Genomic DNA, 22,308 nt, shown 5'->3' with positions numbered 1-22,308 from the left:
GATACTGTATTTGAAACGGCCTACTTACTAAAAGCTTTGGGCTCATCAGTTAGATTTTAGTGGGTATTTTAGTAGCACAGTTATGACATTTATTTGAATAATAATATGTTATGAAACGGCTCCGAAACTTTAGATGAACTGTTGTCTGGACCCATTACAATTAGGCTACCAGTTGGATGTATTGAGAGTGAGAATCCAAATAGCTGGGTGTTTTCATTATTTTTAGGACACCGTTCAAAACCATTTCCTGCCACCCAGGGGCAATGTTGTATCATTTTTAGTCCTCCTTCTCTGCCCAAAACAGTGAGAGCAGGTAAGCGGTCTGGGAAGAGGTGGTGCTATTGCGCACGCGGCTCTAACCCAGAGCAAACTGTACTCAGCGTATGCTCTCCGAACTGTTGTTATGGAGAAATTTCCAGTGAGAGGAGAGGACCCGGCAGTCTATTCGACGTCTGCAGTAACAGTAATGGTGCGCTGTCGGGGGCTCTGAAGTCTGTGCGCGCCCGTCGGGTTTTTGTTGGAGTCTTTGAGCCGTGCGCTTCAGCTTGGATACAAGACACAGGATCTGCTGCTGTTGCTTCGTTACCTGAAGTTTTACACTTTGCTGCTTCTTGCATGCACTATTTTTTTTCTTTTTCTTCTTGTTCTGAAGCGCATCTGTGGCTGTTCCACTTTGTGTTTTTGTACTGGGAGAGCGCGCGTGTCAGCCAGATATGTTTTCTCCAAGAAGTTTAGCAGCCCTGCAGTCGCTCTCCTAAACTCCAATATTTCCATTTATTGTTATTATTATTGTTGTTGCTGTTGTTGTTATATTTTACTTGAACACTTCAGAAGCTTTAAACTGACAAAGGGGGAAATGGCCAAAGTGGGGAAACCGCGGCTTTGTGTCATGACAAAAGGGGAGAACGGGTATGGATTTCACTTGCATGGCGAGAAAGGAAAGAGCGGCCAGTTCATCCGCAAAGTGGAGGCTGGCTCCCCCGCAGAAGCGTCAGGGCTGCGTGCCGGTGACAGGCTGGTCGCAGTGAACGGAGTAAACGTGGAGAAGGAGACGCACCATCAGGCAAGTAGATGTGTTTATTATTTAACTTGTGTCTTAGCTGGCTGAGCAGGGGCTACATCAACAGGTGACACTGGCTGATGCAGACATCCTGACACGGTGGCGCATAGCCTCCTCCTCCACTCGGCGTCACAGACCAGAGGTCTGCAGGTTATTGAATTACAAAACATTTTGTTTGGAAACAAGGGGCGCGCTGAGCAAGAACTTTACGCAGGCTGTATTCCTTCCCTTGCAGTTTTTTTCCCTAGTGAAATTCAACAAATCAGCAAGTCTCTAGTCAGTGGCCTGAGCTTAAATATAAACCGGTCCCTGTAAATAAGATCTTAACAAACTGTGTGCTCCTCTATTTGCAAGGCCTGGCTGGTGGTCAGATAGAGTCAGCAGGCTCAGATAATTATTTTCACAAGCTTGCAGGCACACGGGGGAAGATCAGCACCAGCCTCCTCTCTGTGTGCTGTATATTAGGTTTGTTGCAGCTTGAAAGACGAAAACAAACCCTCTGACTATTGTGTTTGAAGTTCAGGGAACAAATCTGCCACCCAGGTGTTTCTAAGGAGCCTCATATTCCTGCTCATATGACAATGATCTATAACAACGACAATGATAATTGTCAGTTTTGAAAACATCGCTTCCCACTATATTCCCACTACAGATGTATGGGAATAAATGGTTAGAAAAACTGATGGATCAGTTGATACAGTTGCTTTGTCAAACAGTAAGAACCAAATAAATACAAAGTTATGTTAAGAAATTCAGTTAAAGGAACACACATACCCCAAAAACCTAGAGCCATCGCCTTTTTCAAAACGTTGCTTATACAGCATTTTTCCTAAAATAAAGATGCAAATCACAGGCCTGCATGTTAAAAGGTGTATACAGCCTAATATAATGGTCAGTAATTATATATTAAACAAGTCCTTGATGGATGGATTGGGACTAATCCTTCATAGGAGTAGCATTTAATTATCTGCTGCCAAACTGTAGAGAATTTAATGTATTCAAACCAAACGTTCGATGTTCCATTCCTCAGGTGGTACAGAGGATTAAGGCCATGGACAACAAGACCAGGTTGCTGGTGGTTGACTCTGAGACCTATGAAAGCCTACGCAGCCTGCGCCTCACAGCAACAGAGGATATGGCCGTCCTTAGAATTGGAAATCCTTCCTCCTCTTCCTCTCCACCTGTGTCTCCTTCTCCAGCACCATCGTCAACACCATCTTCCCCCTCCAAGAAGCGGGAGAACGGCTCTCTGTCTAAGCAGCCCGTCACAGTGAGCGACCAGGTGCAGAAGCCCACTAGGAGGTCACCGTCTAAGGCTGCAAAGAAGGTAAGGACGTGCTGGATCATCACAATGGTCACACTACACGCTTACTAAAGCACTAATATGTGTGTTTCCAGGCTTGTTAAGGAGATATCTGTCTAACAACAAAAGAATTTAAAACTTACAGAAAGAGTGTGTTTTCTTTTTTTCAGTGTGAACCAGCTCCCCAGTAAACCCACAAATAACTGTCAAGCTTCTCGAGCCAGTCATCATAGAAAATTCTTAGAGATTTGTCTGCTTGAACACACCCGAGAGTTAAAAATACGCACTTTGCATTAGAACAGATGGAAGGTAGTGACTGAGTCATCACTTTGAACAGACTCTCCTCAGCATGCTTTCACCCTAGACTTGTTTTCTTGTCGCTTTGCCAGTTTTTGATCAGATACGTAGATAACATTCAGGTTCCACAGTCTGCGTTGTTACGTGTGAATGCAATGAATGCGGGTGAAGCATTCCAGATGTTGTGTTAGAGGTCAAAGAGGATGTGAAAGGTCAGAGGTTAGGAATCTGGCACCAGGCAACGTAGTAACTCTGCAAAAAGAAAATCCACAGAAATCTTGAAAATAAAAAAGTTGCAATACATGAAAAATAATGACCTGCCTATATTTTGAAAGGTTGTAGATCGAGTGTTTTTACAGGACAGTTACAGGATCGCTGTCACAGTTGGTTGCCTAACCTGTAGTAAGCATTCGATACTTTTTATTTTCTCTTTTTTTTTGGATTCACTGCTTATTATTACTCCCCTTTGTCCTGAAAAACAGGAAGCGTTTCCGCCCGCTCTGTCTCTCCTGGAACGCTCTGAGATCTGATCGGATTTGGTTTCAAATGGTCTTTATTGGGGGGAGGCCGAGGCTCAACTTCTATTCTCTGCATTTACACAACATGTGTTTTCACTTAGGCTTGCCTTGCCAATATGTGAGCAGCACTCAGGCAGTCCTTCTACCAGAGCAGTGACAGGCCCAATCAGTTAAATCTTGGATGCGTGTGTTTGCGTGTGTGTGTCTTTTGTCCAGCTCTGGCTTTGACCTGTGGGGAGAAATCCTAGTACTCGGTTCAGGAATTGCTCAGCGGTCTCTCGTTTCTCTTTTCTGTCTTAATGAGTCTAATGAAAGAATTGAAGAAAAGCTCAGCAAGATGAGCCAAAAAAAGGCATCTGTGGTTCCGAATAAAAAACGAAGGAAACCTGTTGATGTATCAACAGTTCACTGAAACGACTTCATTTGCTCAGGCACCGTGACAGATAATCAGCTTCTTTCTATTTTTACTGGCGCAATGAAGAGTTCCTCTGTGGCCTGACTGATTCCTGTGAGCCTCCAAAGAATCGGACTTCTCAAAGGAAGCTGTTCCCTCACACATATGCAGACTATTGGCACAGCCTGCTGATGCAGCACGTCCCCTTGTTTGGTGTTTACAACAATGAAAGTGGAGGGGAAAAACACACAGACCACCGAAGAAACACAGAATAACCGAGACAAGAATAAACTATAAAAATACATAGTAAAATACTCCTCCCAATTCTTTGTTTTTGATTCTTGTAAAAGTTTCTTTTTGCTCATCAAAGCAGGAGAGCCAGACCGCTGAGCTAAGCAAATTTCCTCATAGGTTTCACTTTTTTAAGAGAAGGTAGGAGAGGGAACTAGAGACAGAGCAGATAGAAGGAACCACAGCCAGTGCTAACCTTGAGCTTTGGAAGAAGAAGTTTCAGGAAGTGCTCTCTCCTCTTTGCAGTGCAAAGGAGTCACACAATGAGGGAGAAAGATGGGTTGTGCATGTACCAGTATAGCAGTGAGGGTGGTTGTGCATGTACACAGTGTGTTTCCAGGGTCTAGCCTCCTGCTGGGGATGTTTTTTTTTAATTGGATACCTGACCCCCAAGCTGTTTTATGTTACTGGTGTTTTTAATTTGCACTTTCAGTTCACTTTGTGCAGATTATGTTTGTATATTCAGTGAAAATCACAAATTTCAAGCTATAGCCGGTTTTGCACACGTACATTGTTCATTTTCGAGCTATTACCTGGTGAAGCTGGGTACGTACCAGATTTCAGGAATAATACCATGCTAGCTTCCCAATGAAAATTCAGTGTAATGTCCAAATGAGCACATGTAAGAAAAGAGTGCCCTGGCTCCTGAACCCATGCGCTGCCCCTCACCAACAAACACACCTTCTAGTTTTCAGAACTCTGCCACAGACAGTTTCCTCCTGCTGTACGATGGGAGAAAGGGCAGATGAGGCGACGTCAGAGCTGCATTGTGACCTAAAATAGATAGACTTACCTCTGAATCCACGAAAAAAAAACACCTTTAAAATAACATATTAACATAAAAGGACTTGAGAAAGATCCTATGTTTTCTTCAATACGAAAATTATCCAAAATGAACAGGAATTCACTTCATGCCTGTTCAATGGTGCCAGTTTTCCTAAACGTAGACAAGTATGGCTCAAAATGGGTTTCAAAGTTGGAACCTACTGCTAACTAACTCAGTGAGAGCACTGTACTTTTTATTTACAGCAACAAAAATCACAAAATTATTGTTAGGGGATGGGAGGGGAGGTGTAGGAGGTCCCAGTGTGTCAGCTGCAAAGGGAAAATCTGGGCCATGATCAGTTCAGTTTCAAACTATGTCCGTCAAATGCCAAACTTTTATTACAGCTTGTGTTTTTTTTAATATCCCCTTGTCTGCTGAACGAATAGAAGCTTCGACAGCCACAGATCATGCAGGTCTAATAGCCTAAAATCGCTACATGCGTAAGAAACATGACATAAACTTTTTTCTGCAACTGTAATTACTTTCACATTTCCCCAATAAATATCCCCATGAGAGGGATTTGTGTGTTTGTGCATGTGTTCCCCAGGTTACATGACACTGTCTGTATTTTCCCTCTGTTTTATGGCCGCTCATCCCCCAGGTTGCTTTTTTCCTTTGCATTCCTCTCATGTTTACTTCTCTCTTGATTTGTGGTACAGCAGAAGGAGTCGAGAGGGCGACGGCTGAGCGATGGATGGACTGGCTGTGTGTGTGCATGCATTCTAAATCAATATCCTATATATATATATATATATATATATATATATATATATATATATATATATATATATATATATATGACCAAAAACAAAAAAAAAATGAAGAAGCAGACAATTTTTTTGTGTTCATCAAATCTCTCCTAACATAAGTAGATCATGACACCTTTGCCTGGTAACAGCTGTTTTGTTGCCCTTTTCAGCATTAGAGAGAAGTGTCACTATCACTGAGCACCGTTCTCAGCTTTCAGCTACTTTTGCCCACTTAAAGTGAGTAACTGAATTACAGAACCACATTAAAGGCATTTTGTTTTTCTACCTCTTTGATTGAAGATCAGAAGAAAGTAGCTTATTTTTGGTCTCTGAAACAATATTCGTTTCCATCTCTCCTAAAACCTTTGGCCTGTTGGCACAATAGCAGCCACTAGACTGTGTAGAAAGCCTCTAGCAGAAACAGTGATCCTACTGCCTGTGCCTGCTCCTGGGAGAGCAGAAGAAAGGCTTCAAGGACAGCAGCATCAGCAGTTTAGGTTAAGCTGCGTCGTCTTACCTCAGCACACACCTGAGGTGTCTGTGCTCCGTCCACGAGCTCCTCTTTCCCTCCTTTGCAGACACACACATGCGGTGAGGTGTGTTATGTGTGTGTCATTAACACTAAACCTTAAAGATGAAGCATTGGGTTTCACTTTCTCTCCAGAACCTGTTTTGAAACAAGCACACACACAGACATGCATGCTCACGTACACATTTACCTAGAACAGCCAGTGAAGGATATCACTTCCCAGTTCATTAGTTACACCTTGCTAGTACTGGGTTGGACTTTTGCCTTCAGTGCTGCCTTTAATTCTTCATGGCACAGATTCAACAAGGTGCTGGAAACCTTCCTCTGAGATTTTGGTCCATATTCAGATGAGAGCGTCACACAGTTGCTGCAGAGTTGTACATCGGCTGTACATCCATCATATCAAAGGTGCTCTATTGGACTGAGATCTGGTGACAGTGAAATCATTGTCGTGTTCAAGAAACCAGGTTTAGATGGTCTGAGCTTTGTAACATAGTGCATTTTGGAAGCAGCTAACAGAAGATGACTACACTGTGATCATAAAGAGTTGGTCATGTTATTCATCCCTAAATGCACTGAAATGTGGTTGACTGTTTAGATAATTACATTATTAAAAAGCAGCTAGATAAATGTATCTAATAAAGTGGCCAGGGACTGTATGGTTGCAGCAGCACCCTGCTACAAAGAAAAGTGACAGCAGACAAGACTTGAATGAGGAGCTGTGGTTGGAGGTGGGTTGCAAAAGAGCTTGCAGAGAAAGCAGCATGTATACATAGAGTAGAGCTAGCTGGTGTTTGTTGGCACTGAGATTAGGAATTAACCCGTGGTGTACTGGGATTGCATACTAAGTTGTTTGTTTGTTTTTTAAGTGTAATATAGAAAGTTTGGGGGGAGAGGACTGCTTGCATTACCTCATCTGTGGAAACTGCTGCATTTCAGAGTGGATATTGTTTCTGTTGTTCACCTTTCCCTGGCTGGAATTTTCCTCTTTTGTTCATGGTGAAGCCTCCGACACACATAAATATATTGCAGCCTTTTGTTGGTCTTTCCAGTCCCGCTGGACTCCGGGGTGGTTTGACACCAGGCTTGTTAGGAAACACAGAGAAAGTCATTGCTATGGTGACGGTCACAGTGACACCACTTAGCGTGCAGGAAACATACACACGGCTAAATTTGGCACAAAAAGTCTATATGTGGAAAACAAAGAAAAAGAGGAGAGAAGTTTTACAGCTTTCCCGGTACATGATGCAACATCTGAGCTGTAACTTTAATAGTTCTGTTTCCAGGTGATTTGATACTTAACAACATGTCCCATTCAGATACTGATCAGTATGAAACAGTGCAACAGCAGATGACTGATCCTGCTTCTAGCCCACTGAGAAGCTTGTTTTTAAATAAAAATGTAAAAGATTTGCAGACGTCTTGTAGAGATCACCTGTTCCCTGTGGAGATGCATCTGTCAAAACAGTTACAGAGAGGAGGGGCGTGGTATGTGAGGGTATTCTGCATCTGATCGTGAAACATTTGCATGATCAAGTTTGGCATATTAACGATTTGATGATGATGATGATGATGATGATGATGGTGCAAGGACAAACATGCACATGTGCATATTTGTTCAACAGGCAGTTGCATCGCCCTAAATTCTGACTTCCATCAAACCATTATGACCATTGTAAAGACTCTATATTATAGTGAGAAAACCACAACAACAACTTAGACTAAAAATCCTCTTAAACGAACTTAAACAGACCCATGTATCCAGGCTTGGGACCGGTCGCTAGAAATACACTAAACCGTTTTAGAAAATGCAGATTGTTGTAGTCGTTTGAGTGAAAACCATTTTGTGAGATAATTATGGACAGACATCACGATGTTTAAAAGTCAGGGCTTGAGGTCAGAGGGGTGAGGAGTGTAAAAGAAATCTGCCATCAGTGTTCTCTGTATGGATAAAACAGACGAAAACAGTAGAGGTGCTTTTAGCAGTAATGTACATCTCTGTGTATTTAACCTTAAACAGATCCGCAAAGGCAAGAAAAACATCTGCTTTTCCTCTGTCTCTCTGCAGATGTTGTAAACCGTCACGACAAGGCAGGCTTGTCTCTTTCCTTGTTTGACATGTTGTATTTTAAATGCCCCTTTTGCTTCTTGGTCTCTGCCTCCTAAAAATGATTATTTCTGGCCATTAGTTTAACAACAGAAAATGAGACCACGGCTCAGCTCTGACTCAGTGGGAGTCACATGTCCTGTTCTCTGGTTCAGCCTCTCATTTTGCCCGGGATAATAGGAAAAAGATGTTGCCTGTCAGCTCCAATGTAACAGCACAGAGCACAGGATTTGTCTGGGGGTCCTGCAGTCGCCACTTCAGCCCGTGTCATAACCTGCAGGATTGCCCTCCTCTAAGGTGTACTGTGAGGGGCAAACAGATGAGAAGTTGTTGCTCTGACAAGGCGAGCCATTTGGGGGTGTCTGTTACTGCAAAGGGCTGCACAGAGGCAGCAGTTTGTGTGAGGTACTCTGCAGAGTTTTCTTTTATGGCGTTTTTTTGTTTAATATCCCTTAAACTGACGTCTTCTAAACAGATGTTTCATGCTTATGAAGAGTTTGAAACTAATTTACTTTTTACTGTAAGTTGGCGAGAGTGAGTGACTCTTACCAACATCTGGAGCTAGTGTACAAGACCCTCCACCCCCTGCTTTGAATACCAATGTTGTTACATCAAGGGTCCTGATTCTGTGTGTGTGAGAGAGAGAGTAAACTTAATTCCTGGAGTGGGATCACGTAGGATGTGGAAGGGTCACTAGTGGGGAACGATGGTATGTGTAGGCTATGTATTTTGGGGAATTGCAACACAGAAATTGAAGGTGGGTAATGCCAGAGAGACATGAACAACTGAGAGTACTGTGTTAAATGTGTGTGGGTGGGTATGTGAGAGTGAGCACAGCTGTGTGCTTCTTGTATTATCTCTCCCTATGCAGAGCTGATAATGTATTCAAATTGTTTCCCAGTTAAACCAGTGGATGTTGACCTGAACACTTCGCCAGATGGACAGTTTAAGCGATGTAGAGTTACCTAAAATGAATTAGATACAAAAATGTCTGGTTATGCATTTTATATAGTAGATGCTCTTTTCTGAATTTGTCACCTAGAAAACCTTAAAAGGTGTTTTGACACTGCTCTTTATTGTTAAGAACGCTTTGAATCAAAAGAAGATCGCAGTTATGTACATTTGGCAGTAAGACTGCTCTGGGCACTCCCTGCTTCTGCATACACAAAAGTAGAAAGCATATGCATGTGGTTCTCTGGTACAGAACAGCGCGGCCATAGCGGACAGCAGACTTGACACTGATTAACTTAAAGCAGGAAAAGCCTGGAAACGGCGACCTGGACTGGAGATGGGTTGCATAGTGGCTTGCAGCAACTGTAGAGAGGCTGAAGTAACTTAAATTTATATGGGGTTTTCCAGTTGGATACATAAATAATGTTCAGCTGAGGCTGACTAGAACTGAGATCAGCTGTATAAACTAATCCAGCAGGACATGCAGGTTGAATTTTACGGACTTTTCTCTTTTTTGGCATTTTATGTCTAAATCTGATGTTATTGGTGCAGTGCTGGTGTAGTGAAGTCCTACTATTTTGAGCACCATATTGCTAAACAAAGAGTAGTATTTCATAACATCTAGATTACTGAAATAGACTTTTTACTTGTCCATTTACTTGTTAGGTCCCCCTGTGACCTTTTAATACCATATGCACATACCAGTACCTTTAGATCCTTGGGCAGAGGGATTTTGTCTGGCTAAAAACTAAAGGGGGCAGAGCTTTTGGTCTCTGGCCTTCATGGCTCATAAAGTTAGTAATATATATCTTATGTGGGGTTTTTTTCTTTTTTTCATTGGTTTCAGTTTATTTTAGAACAATATTGAAACCACTTCATGGCCTGATTTCAGCACTATATTAAGGTCACTGATGGTGAGCTCTTGATGCGGTATGTGGCTAACTGAACTTCAGATCCTGCAGCAAATCTCTGCTTGTTGTCCCTTTTCTACAAGTTTAAATCTGTCCAACATCTGTTTTTCCTATTCAGCAACTTCCTTGAAGTCTCCACTAAAACAAAATATTGTTTATATAAAGTATCTGCATTAACTGATTCCCATGTGTTTTTTAATATATTGTGCCTTTTCTCTGTGGAGCACTTTGTAGCTCTTTTTAATGACTTAACAAATTACCAAAGCCATACGTGGATGGATTATGAAAGAACTGAACTCTTGCTATCTAAAAATCATATCTGTGGCAATTAAGATGCTTGACCCAAATCCTCAGCTTTATTTATAGATTGTACTACTTTTGTGTAGCCCTTACTGGCCTGAATGTTAAAAACAGACCTGTGATCCGATGCCATCTTTGAATCATCGGGGACTAGCATCCAAAAGCTTTTCCTGAAACCATTAACTCTGATATTTAATTTGCGATTTTGAGTTCTCTCACAGATAAATCTTTTCTGTTTGGGTAATGAACACTCTGTTCTGCTTCTCTGTCTCAGTTTTCTTAATGTCATCTTTTAAATGTCAGTTGTTGGATGTTGGAATGTACAGTAGGTCGGCCGCAGCCAGGGTGAGGATCGAACAGTGCACTGCCCACGCAAAGTGCTGGCAAAAAATATGAGAGAAAGAGACAGAAACATTGTAACATACAGAGAACTCAAAAAGCAAGCAGCAAGAAATTATTCTGTTGAGTGAGAAGTCCTTGAAAGTAGTAAAGAGAGCTTTTTGTTTGATGCAGACTTGCTGTCACATCTCTGCTGCTTCCCTGAAACACTCCTCTTTATATCTGCTACACTCACAGCTGCAGGCCAGCATCTATTCCCATACATCGATCCTCACAGAGGTCACACACACACACTTTGAAAAACACATCTGACGTCCCACTGGCCTTGCTCTGTTTTACTCAGCTTACACATCTCAGACCTGTTTAATTGAAGCCATCTTTTGCTCTGTCTGTGGGAGTCAAGTAATGGGAGAGAGGTTTTGCTTCCTTATGGATCAACTGGGAATTCTAAGGATGCTTGAGTAGTGACAAACAAGAGGAGGAGGCTTGACCTCACCTGCATGTGAGGTGAGGTCAAGCCTATGTTAATATCAGAATATCACAGGAGAAATTGAGATTCATCAGACCAAGCAATGTTTTTTCCAATCGTCTATTGTCCCCTTTTGGTGAGCCCATGTGAACTGTATCCTCTGTTTCCTGTTCTTAGCTGACAGGAGTGGCATCCGGTGTGGTCTTCTGCTACTCTACCCCATCTGCTTCAATTTGTTGTGTGTTCTCTGTAAACCCTAGAGATGGTTGTGGAGAAAAATCCCAGTAGGTCAGCAGTTTCTGAAACACCCAGATTAGCCCGTGCCATACCAACAACCACGCCATGTTCAAAGTCTGTGTTGAGGCATCCAGCACGGATCATGCTTGTATCTCCATGATATGACTGTTGTAATACATGCACATATATAGGTCGGTAACTTGTAGAACTTCTTTCTATTTTTGGATGACTGATAATTATCTAAAACCTGGTCGAATGTCTTGTTTTGTTTAAAAATAAAATACACATAAAATGTTAAATTAAATCACGAATTCAATTTCAAAGAATTTTTGTTACTTTTTTGCTTGAAAATGACTTAAACTGATAAACGTTCTATTTTGTAATCAATAGATAAACTACTTGTTTAAGCTCTGCTCATTCAAACGGTTTCTTGGACACTGTGAAAAACACACGCAAAACCACAACCGTCACCTCTGAGAGTTGAGGGATATCTGCCACGCACTGATAACAGGGGTGTGGACGCACTCATCCAAACGTTACATCACTCACGGCCGTCCCATCACACAGCAAAAACACAAAATGGAGAGAATTTTTTACATGAATTTGAAGGTGGGAAAACAACCAGAGGGTAGAGAAAATAACTGCCCCAACCTTTAAAACATCGCTGCCTCTTTCTAACACATACATCATCACATTACCACCAAATGCGTCAACATTGGCCCATAATTTGAAATGGCATTTAAATGTATGTAGAAGCAAGCTTTTTGTTTTTCTGCCAGTTTCTTCATGCTGGATGTGATACTTGAGCAGAAAGCTGGCATAAGTTATCATGGCATGGAGGGTGAAATGCAAAGCAAACAGGAGATTAAGGAAGAATGAGGTGAAGAAAGATAGTGAGAGATAGCGAAACTCTGTAAGGGGGGCTTAAACCACCTGTTGTGCTTTCTGGCTTTGCATAGTTTCACTAACCTCATGCATGACTGTGAAAATGAAACAACGACAGATCACTGTTAGGATTCAGGACGCTGAAATCACTGAGGCAAAGAGTCTGCTCTCTGGAAAATCCTTTTGGACAGTCAGTGTGTTTGATGTTTTTCCTTCTGTAGTGAAATCGGGCAGTGAGAATCCCATCAGCTACATACAGCGGCTCTCATGGATGATTTGCTCCGAAGGTCACATTTGTTTCCAATGAAATCACAACATCAGGAAACACAGCCGGCCCATCACATACAGTGCTGTGCAAAAGTCTTGAGCCACCACTCAGTTTGTTATCATTTCCTCAGGAAATGGGAAAAAAGGTGCAGTGATTTATTGAAACATGTGCAAACGTACTTGGAAATACAACATTTAGGGCAAAAATGGAGTCTGTACAATTCTAACAAGCTTGAAAGTCAATATATGGTGTGAATACCTTTATTCAGCACAGTCTTTGTGCATTTTAGATTTGGATTCATGGCTCCATCAGACCTGTTGCCACTAATTTTCAGTCCAGCTCTTGTGTAATTTGACATACTTCAGCTTTCTCTCCCTGTTTCCCTTCCTTAAAAATGGTTTCTTGAGAGCCAACCTTCCACTGAGACAGTTTCTGATGAGGCTTTAGTGAACAGCAGATGGATCAGCTGACGGCTGAGATTTTTTCCTATTTTTAAAGAACATGACTTCCAGATACTGTTCATCTGCTGTAGGTAGCTCTGTAAACATTCCACTTGTTCTTTTCCCCAGTTTCTTTAAGCACACACTGCATGCCGTGCGGAGATATGCAGCAAATAAAATGCTATTTTATGCCCGTCAAAAGAGAAATTTACATTAATTTGATCTGATTTAGATCAGCATTACAAAAGAATAATATGCAACAGTCTGATATAATATATAATATAATAATGTTATTATTTCAGTAGCTTTCTAAAACTCTGTAAGGTTGTCAGAGAACTGTATTTCTTGTCAAATGTTTTGGTAGTTTGCCTTTTTTCCAGCCTGCAATGACATTTCAGAGGGTTGTTTAATTGCCTCTGCATCAAAGCTATTTCTGTGCTTATTAAGAAGAGTCAAGCTGAGTGCCTTCATATCCATCATGCTCTCGTCTGGGCTTGGTGACAGCAAAGGCCCCCAACTACAAAATTACTGCACAATATGTTAGCACTCACAGGAGTTTTGCACCTAATTACAGCTTCAGTCTGACAGTTGAACTGCAGGCATCTTCAGCAGGTGTTAAATGACAACAGATATCAGCATCCATGCTTGCTTAATCACCTATTTAAGTCAGCATGACAAAAAAAAATCACAGGAAGCTCATATGTAAGTGTTTTTTTCTGCATTGCGGTGTAATTCCAGGCTAATAAATGCTTTTCTATTCATCTGTTGTACTCATAGCTTGAATTCTAGGGAGTGAATACATTTTTTATGGAAAAAGTAATAAATCACTGCAGTACATATTTAAAGATCGTTAAATGAAAGCACTACTGTAACCTCTCAAGCCCTACAGATACTTAGAAGGAGCTGTTACCAGTGGAAACCAGACACAATCACAGAGTCTCAGTCAGATGGAAGTCATGTGTGGGTGCATGCGAGTTCATGAATTTCAAATGGTCATTTAGAGCCTGAATTCATTTGTGCTAATGACTTACATTTGACATGAAATTCTGACTGTGCAGCCATGTGACAGCAGGCATGTGGAGTCATCAGCTGTGGCTTTTTAAAATTATAACTCGTGATTTTGTTTAGCATGTATGCTGTTGTTGTCCCTGAAATGAAGTTCTGTTTTTTAAATAGTTGTTGCTTTCTTGCTGAGGAGCTCGAGACCACTCTCATGCTAGTAAATGTGGAACCAGCAGCCAGCCAGCATAGCTTAGCATTGTTAGAACAGCAATAGCTTTAGCATCGCTCTGGGTTCTCGGCTAGCTTAGAGTTAGCATGTTATCTAAATTAGCATGCTGTCTGTGCAGGTGAATGCAAAGAGCTGAAGTTGTTTTAGCGGCATAATGCAGTTGTTTATGTTCTGGATGCAGTTTCCACTTTAGCATCACGCTGTCATCCTTTTGTGCAATAAAAATAAAAGTTATGTCCATATCCACTCTGCAGACCGGCCACTATCGTCCTCCTGCAACACGGGAGCTGAAATCAACTGAATATGTAGTGCAAGTGCAAGCAGAACTAATAGGTGAAATCAATAGTAAAACAGACTGACAATTTCAAGGAACTGGACTGCTGGGAACCAGTTCTCTACTGGAACTTCAAGGTTCTTGGTTCCCATCTCTACTTGCCTACCATCACCACTAATTAGCATGTTAACTTTTCTTTGTCTTTCTTGGCCAGCAGACAAACAACGAGGGGAAACTATTAATTTCTCAAAGCCAAGAAATAACGCAGAGCATAACCTCCAGAGAAATAGCAAACAAAGTTTTTTCCTGATTATTGGACACGGTGACAATAAATAATATAAAGTGTGTCCTTTTCCTAGCTTTAATTTGGTGGTATGCAGACTTACTGGCTTTCCTCATATCTGCTGTTCTGATAAGAGAGTGTTATTAATCTTCCCACTGTATTCTCAGGATGGTTTAAACAATTAGTGTTAAAAAATATGAACCTTTAACAGTTAGTATTCATCTCCCCAAAATTCCTCCAAAGAGTCCAAGCAGTCACCGATGATAAAGCCTGTGGAAAACTTCATCTATGACTGATGCAGTTTTTCCAGGTTACAATTTTCCAGTCTAATCACGCTGCTCGGGAGTCAGGAGTTATGTTCTCAGGAAACACTTAAAGAGCAGGTGCTGCACGTATTACTCACCTACACACACACACACACACACACACACACACACACATGCAGTGAAGCTGAGCAAAGGATTTTGTAAACAGATCTAAGCAGCTCTGTCCTGGTAAAGCAGCACTGGACACACAAACCAAACACTTCCGCTGCTGTTACACAATAACAACACCAAAATCAGCAGGAAAACCCATCAGCTATTTAAATCTCTGGCCAGTCTTCACTCTTTCTCTTTTCTCTCTGTCTCTAGCGCTGCCTTTCTCCCTGCCCTCGATGTCCTGTGCATCATCTCTTTGACCAGTGCTCTCTTCTGTTGCTTATTTTTCTAACCCACTTTCCTCCAGTTTCATTTTTACAAGCCACAAACCCTGCCTCTGCTTCCCTTCAGTTGGCCTTCAATTCTCTTTTCTCTCATTCCCCTCCTCACTCCTGTCTTTCTCACCCACTGTAAACTGGCCTGAGTTGCTCTTTCCCTCTCTGCTTGAGCAACACTTGAAGCAGCTGCACGTAGGGCACACACACACATATATATACACACACACACAATTTGAAGGCAGAGTCGTTGTGGTCTGCAAGTCAGAGACACAGCAATTTTCTTAATTTGGTAAAGTCCCATTAAACTATCCTCAGATGGGTTTCTGAAGATTTCAAGTCTTTCCTTTACACTCTCAGATGTGAAGCCGTGTTTTCACATTATACATATATATATATATATATATATATATGTATGTATATATATATATATATATATATATATATATATATTTATTTATTTATTTATTTATTTATTTATTTATTCATTAGGGGTGCAACGATATTTGTATCGATATTGAACCGTTCGATACAGTGCTTTCGGTTCGGTACGCATATGTATCGAACAATACAACATTTGTAATTTATTTTATCAATTTTCCTTCTGACGATGCTGTCTGTGTTGAGCGCTCAGTGAATCTGTGTTCGACTACTCCGCCTAGGCTGCACTGTCGAGCGCAGATCCACTGAGCGCTCAACACAGACAGCATAGTCAGAAGGAAGAGCGCAGGGCAAGCTAGCGAGACAGAAGTTAAGCTCTCCTTGCAACATGGACCTCCCCCACCCTCATTCAGATCTGGCGTTTGGAATTATTTTGGTTTTCATGTGACGTATGACCCTGAAGGTAAGCGAGTCATGCACTAAAGTAAAACAGTATGTTGGATGTGCCATGCAATGCTCAATTACATGGGTGTGAACTAGTGTGTTAGCGCAGTTAGCTCGTTAACGTGTTGGCCGTCTAGCCCCATGCACGGGGCGATCGGCGGTAGCTCATTAACGGAGATTTGCCGTGTTGTGGCGTTAAGGTCATTTCAACGAGATTAACCTGAAAGCACTAGTGGGAACACAACGAATATGACTGCACATTTACGCCGACATCATCCTAGTGCAAAGACAAGTGGAAGCAGACAAAAAAAAGCAAGCATGCTACTAACTTTAGCCGAGTCATTTAGACAGCTGTTAGCACATGATTCTCCTTATGCTGCTGAGAATATAGCCCAGAAGAAGCGGATAGTATAGCTTTTATTTTGGAAAGAGCCATTTCTCTGTAATAAACTCTCTTTTCCAAAGATGAGTGATTCCTCAATCAGATACAGGGCTTGCAATATCGCTAGCCCGACGTCCTGGAGCTAGCGATTTTTTCAGTCGGGTTACCAAAATCTATCTCTTCCCTGCCCGTCGGGCTATTGTAGGAAAAATATATGTCAATGCTTTTGCATTCTTTCAGAAATGTAGCTGGGTAATTATGTCATTGGCATCGGTGAGCCACTGTCAATATGTGACATATTGAAGTCGCGTTTGAATTTGCGCTTGTTTTTTTGCTTTCACTTTGCAATCGTGCGAACTGTGTATAGAGAGCGACAGCACTGATCTGTGAGTGATGATAATTTGTGCACCAATTCCTCTGACATGGTCTTATTAATCGTTAGCTTACTATGCAAACATGACAAGTGAAATCTCCCGCAGCAAGCTTAAACATGTGAGAGGCTGATCGCGCAGAGAATCGCTGAGCTTATGTGAGTGCGTGTGTAAAAGCATTTCAGTTCTGCTGAGCCAAATAAGACAGGTCGGGGTGAAGAAGTGACAGCCAAAGAAAAGCTTACCACAAAACGGAGAAGTTATGACAAATCAGACTATAAGGCAAAAAGAAAGTGCAGCTTTATGGTTTCATGGACAAAAGAATTTCTGTGGCTGCAATATGACGAGCTAAATAACCAGGGCTGCACATAAGTGGTCCGCAGGTGCGCATTCGCTGTCAAAATAAAAAACACGCACAAGGGTTAGGGTTAAATTTAAAAACTGTACTTTTGAGTTAAAATATATATTTATAATTTTAATAAATGACAAATTAAAAATGCATGAACATTTTTTTGTATCGAAAAAATATCGAACCATGACACCAAAGTATCGAACCGAACCGAACCGTGAATTTTGTGTATCGTTGCACCCCTTATATATATATATATATATTCAGGCATAGGCCTGAACCCCCTCAGTGAGATCATTAACAAGGCTGGCTACGGATACCGACTACGGAACGGAGCAGTTGTCAGCCACCTCCTGTACATGGATGACATCAAGCTGTATGCCAAGCGTGAACGAGACATCGATTCACTGATCCACACTACCAGGCTATACAGCAATGACATTGGAATGTCGTTCGGACTGGAGAAGTGTAGTCGGATGGTAACAAAGAGAGGGAAGGGCGATCGTGGCTCAAGAGTTGGGAGTTCGCCTTGTAATCGGAAGGTTGCCGTTTCGAGCCCCGGCTTGGACAGTCTCGGTCGTTGTGTCCTTGGGCAAGACACTTCACCCGTTGCCTACTGGTGGTGGTCAGAGGGCCCGGTGGCGCCAGTGTCCGGCAGCCTCGCCTCTGTCAGTGCGCCCCAGGGTGGCTGTGGCTACAATGTAGCTTGCCATCACCAGTGTGTGAATGTGTGGATGACTGGATATGTAAAGCGCTTTGGGGTCCTTAGGGACTAGTAAAGCGCTATATAAATACAGGCCATTTACAGGCCATTTACTATGCCGGTCACTTGGTTATGGCGTTCCATGTATGCCTTGCCTGCTAGCATCTTGCACCCTGCTGTTATGTGCTGGATTGTCTCTGGGGCATCTTTACACAGCCTGCACCTGGGGTCTTGCCTGGTGTGATAGACCCCAGCCTCTATGGATCTTGTGCTCAGAGCTTGTTCTTGTGCTGCCATGATTAGTGCCTCTGTGCTGTCTTTCAGTCCAGCTTTGTCCAGCCACTGGTAGGATTTCTGGATATCAGCCACCTCCTCTATCTGCCGGTGGTACATACCGTGCAGGGGCCTGTCCTTCCATGACAGGCATATACATATATATACATATATATTAGGGGTGCAACGATACACAAAATTCACGGTTCGGTTCAGTTCGATACTTTGGTGTCACGGTTCGATATTTTTTCGATACAAAAAAATGTTCATGCATTTTTAATTTGTCATTTATTAAAATTATAAATATATATTTTAACTCAAAAGTACAGTTTTTAAATTTAACCCTAACCCTTGTGCGTGTTTTTTATTTTGACAGCGAATGCGCACCTGCGGACCACTTATGTGCAGCCCTGGTTATTTAGCTCGTCATATTGCAGCCACAGAAATTCTTTTGTCCATGAAACCATAAAGCTGCACTTTCTTTTTGCCTTATAGTCTGATTTGTCATAACTTCTCCGTTTTGTGGTAAGCTTTTCTTTGGCTGTCACTTCTTCACCCTGACCTGTCTTATTTGGCTCAGCAGAACTGAAATGCTTTTACACACGGACTCACATAAGCTCAGCGATTCTCTGCGCGATCAACCTCTCACATGTTTAAGCTTGCTGCGGGAGATTTCACTTGTCATGTTTGCATAGTAAGCTAACGATTAATAAGACGATGTCAGAGGAATTGGTGCACAAATTATCATCACTCACAGATCAGTGCTGTCGCTCTCTATACACAGTTCGCACGATTGCAAAGTGAAAGCAAAAAACAAGCGCAAATTCAAACGCGATTTAAATATGTCACATATTGACAGTGGCTCACCGATGCCAATGACATAATTACCCAGCTACATTTCTGAAAGAATGCAAAAGCATTGACATATATTTTTCCTTCCTACAATAGCCCGACGGGCAGGGAAGAGATAGATTTTGGTAGCCCGACTGAAAAAATCGCTAGCCCCAGGACGTCGGGCTAGCGATTTTGCGAGCCCTGTATCTGATTGAGGAATCACTCATCTTTGGAAAAGAGAGTTTATGACAGAGAAATGGCTCTTTCCAAAATAAAAGCTATACTATCCGCTTCTTCTGGGCTATATTCTCAGCAGCATAAGGAGAATCATGTGCTAACAGCGGTCTAAATGACTCGGCTAAAGTTAGTAGCATGCTTGTTGTTTTTGTCTTTGCACTAGGATGATGTCGGCGTAAATGTGCAGTCATATTCGTTGTGTTCCCACTTGTGCTTTCAGGTTAATCTTGTTGAAATGACCTTAACGCCACAACACGGCAAATCTCCGTTAATGAGCTACCGCCGATCGCCCCGTGCATGGGGCTAGACGGCAAACACGTTAACGAGCTAACTGCGCTAACACACTAGTTCCCACCCATGTAATTAAGCATTGCGTGGCACATCCAACATACTGTTTTACTTTAGTCCATGACTCGCTTACCTTCAGGGTCATACGTCACATGAAAACCAAAATAATTCCAAACACCAGATCTGAATGAGAGTGGGGGAGGTCCATCTTGCAAGGAGAGCTTAACTTCTGTCTCGCTACTTTGCCCTGCGCTCTTCCTTCTGACTATGCTGTCTGTGTTGAGCGCTCAGTGGATCTGCGCTCGACAGTGCAGCCTAGGCGGAGTAGTCGAACGCAGATTCACTGAGCGCTCAACACAGACAGCATCGTCAGAAGGAAAGTTGATAAAATAAATTACAAATGTTGTATTGTTCGATACATATGCGTACCGAACCGAAAGCACTGTATCGAACGGTTCAATATCGATACGAATATCGTTGCACCCCTAATATATATATATATATATATATATATATATATATATATATATATATATATATATTCGATTCTATACCTGTGTGTCCACAATAGTTAGTCTTGTATCTAGTCCTGTGAGGTTACTTAACATGTTACTGAGGCGCCCTGATTGAAGGAATTGCCTCCACTAGTTCCTCTGCCGTCTCTATGTCCCTGTTTGTCAACCATGGCATCAGTCCCATGTGTTTGCATGTAATGTCGTGGAACATTATTTTAAGTTAGATTTGGGTCAACTCTGGCTTCAGTGTCCACTCGAGGGGATTTCACTCAGCGATGATGTCATTTATTTATTAACCCATGTAACTAAGTGTGTAAATCATGATTCGGTTTAATGAAGAAGACCTCAGCAACACATGTATTGTCAACAAGACTGTAACACGTGGTATAAAACAGGCAGGTTTTGGTGTCGGCCACAAAGGTCAGAGTGAAAGCTAAGCCTGAGCTAAATGGCTGTCCACTAACCTCTTTCCCGCTAACGCAATTCATTAAAGAAAACTTTATCTGCCCCAGCAGGGCCTCTTTTTCTCACCGCAGGCATATTATGCCATGTCACGGTACAACAATGCAATTAATTACTTCTGCAGTTAAACAGAACAGGGTTATCAGGAACTCTGGGGCTTTTCCTACTTGTCAAGTAAATATGTCTGCAGGCCTATTAAAACAAGGACAGGATCAAGATGAACAATAAATAGTTAAATGCTCAGTGGCACACAAAGATCATTGTGGCTATTATCGAGTAAAGTGAACAAACAAAGGCAGGCATTTCTTTCCACGGCTCCAACGGGTGTCAAATTCATTGCATGATTGATGTCTCCAAAACACCCCTGATAAAAATCTTTCCATGCTAAAAAAAAAAAAAAAAAGTGAGGATCCTCCCCAGATGACGAAGGACAAGCATGCATGGAAACAAGAGCAGCAGCTCCTTCCTTGTGCTGTGCACATTGCTGCTTATACTAGAGTATTTTTTGATGTAATCTCATAGATACTTATGTATGAAAACATGCAAACTTTTTCTTTTTTTTAAGTGGTCAGCTGCTACATGATTACAGCAGAGGTGCTTTCTTGTGTTTTGAACACTTATGGTATTTTCTGCATTGCATGCCCAGCTGGAAAACAGACTGTCGACTCCAGTGAAAATGTTTCCAAGCTGAGGAGTAACAACAACAAACTGGGATACAGTTTTTTAGGTCATGAAAGAACTCTGGTCGGGTTATGGAAAGTCATAAAATAAATTACACCAAGGCCACGGAAAAGAAAAAATAAGCTGCACATTTAGTTTAGTTCCAGATTGTATTTTTTGTCGGAATGTCAATTTTTTCCATAAACTTGTTCTAAAGTTAAGTTTTATTTGAACCATTACTGACATTTGATAGATGCACAAGTGCAGTCATTAAAAAATTAAACGTTTTCACGGGATTCTGTGCAGTTCTGTAAAACCTTGTAGAACCACTTTCAGCAGCCGTAACTTGAAGTCATTGTTTTGTGTATTACTTTTATCATTCTCTCACATCATTGTGGAGGAATTTTGGCCCACTCTTTAATTCAGTGTTGCTTCAGTTCACTGAGGTTTGCAGGTATTGTTTATTCACAGTTCTCTTTAGATCCTGCAACCGAATATCAGTCAGGTTGAGGTCTGATCTTTGACTAGGCCATGCAACACCTTGATTCTTTTCTTTTTCAGCCATTCTGCTGTAGATCTGCTGCTGTACTTGGGATCATTGTCCTGGTGCATGTCCAAAGATTGGCCCAGTTTTAGTTGGCTGATTTCACTCTACAGTGCTTTGGCACACAGAGGAGTTCATGGTTTAATCAGTGACTCAAAGGTTCCCAGGTTGTCTGGCTGCAAAACAAGCCCAAATCATCACACCTCCACCACCAGGTTGACAGTTGGCATTAGGTGTTTGTGCTGATATGCTGTGTTTGGTTTTCACCAAACATGGCGGTGTGCATTACAGCCAAACATCTCCACTTTGGTATGCTCTGTCTAAACGACATTGTTTCAGAGTTGTGGTTTGTTCAGATGCAGCTTTGCAAAGCTAAGCCATGCTGCCATGTTTTTTTTAAGCAAGAAGAAGCATTTGCCTGCCAGCCTTCCCAAACAAGTTGTACTTGTTCAGTCTTTTTCTATCTTTTTGAACTGTCATAAACTTTAACATGTAGCATACTAGTCGAG

At 41.8% G+C, this 22,308-nt stretch overlaps 1 protein-coding gene across 2 annotated transcripts in view; it reads left to right on the top strand.

The window, feature by feature from the left end:
- Positions 1 to 511: 511 nt before the first annotated feature.
- LOC113020914 (Na(+)/H(+) exchange regulatory cofactor NHE-RF2) overlaps positions 512 to 22,308 on the top strand; it is a 37,456-nt gene continuing 15,659 nt past the window's right edge. Inside the window, exons 1-2 of one of the 2 annotated variants that reach the window (XM_026165234.1) lie at positions 512 to 1,063; positions 2,091 to 2,387. In XM_026165234.1, the coding sequence (XP_026021019.1) occupies positions 857 to 1,063; positions 2,091 to 2,387 (504 nt within the window). In that variant the 5' untranslated portion in view covers positions 512 to 856. The remainder of the gene's footprint in view (positions 1,064 to 2,090; positions 2,388 to 22,308) is intronic. The other variant, XM_026165233.1, reaches the window with a different exon arrangement.

This window comes from Astatotilapia calliptera, chromosome 4 (assembly GCF_900246225.1).
Source record: "Astatotilapia calliptera chromosome 4, fAstCal1.2, whole genome shotgun sequence".
In the NCBI taxonomy this organism is placed as follows: Eukaryota; Metazoa; Chordata; class Actinopteri; order Cichliformes; family Cichlidae; genus Astatotilapia; species Astatotilapia calliptera.
The sequence above is the reverse complement of the archived record's forward strand: the minus strand, read 5'-3'. Positions and strand labels throughout refer to the sequence as shown.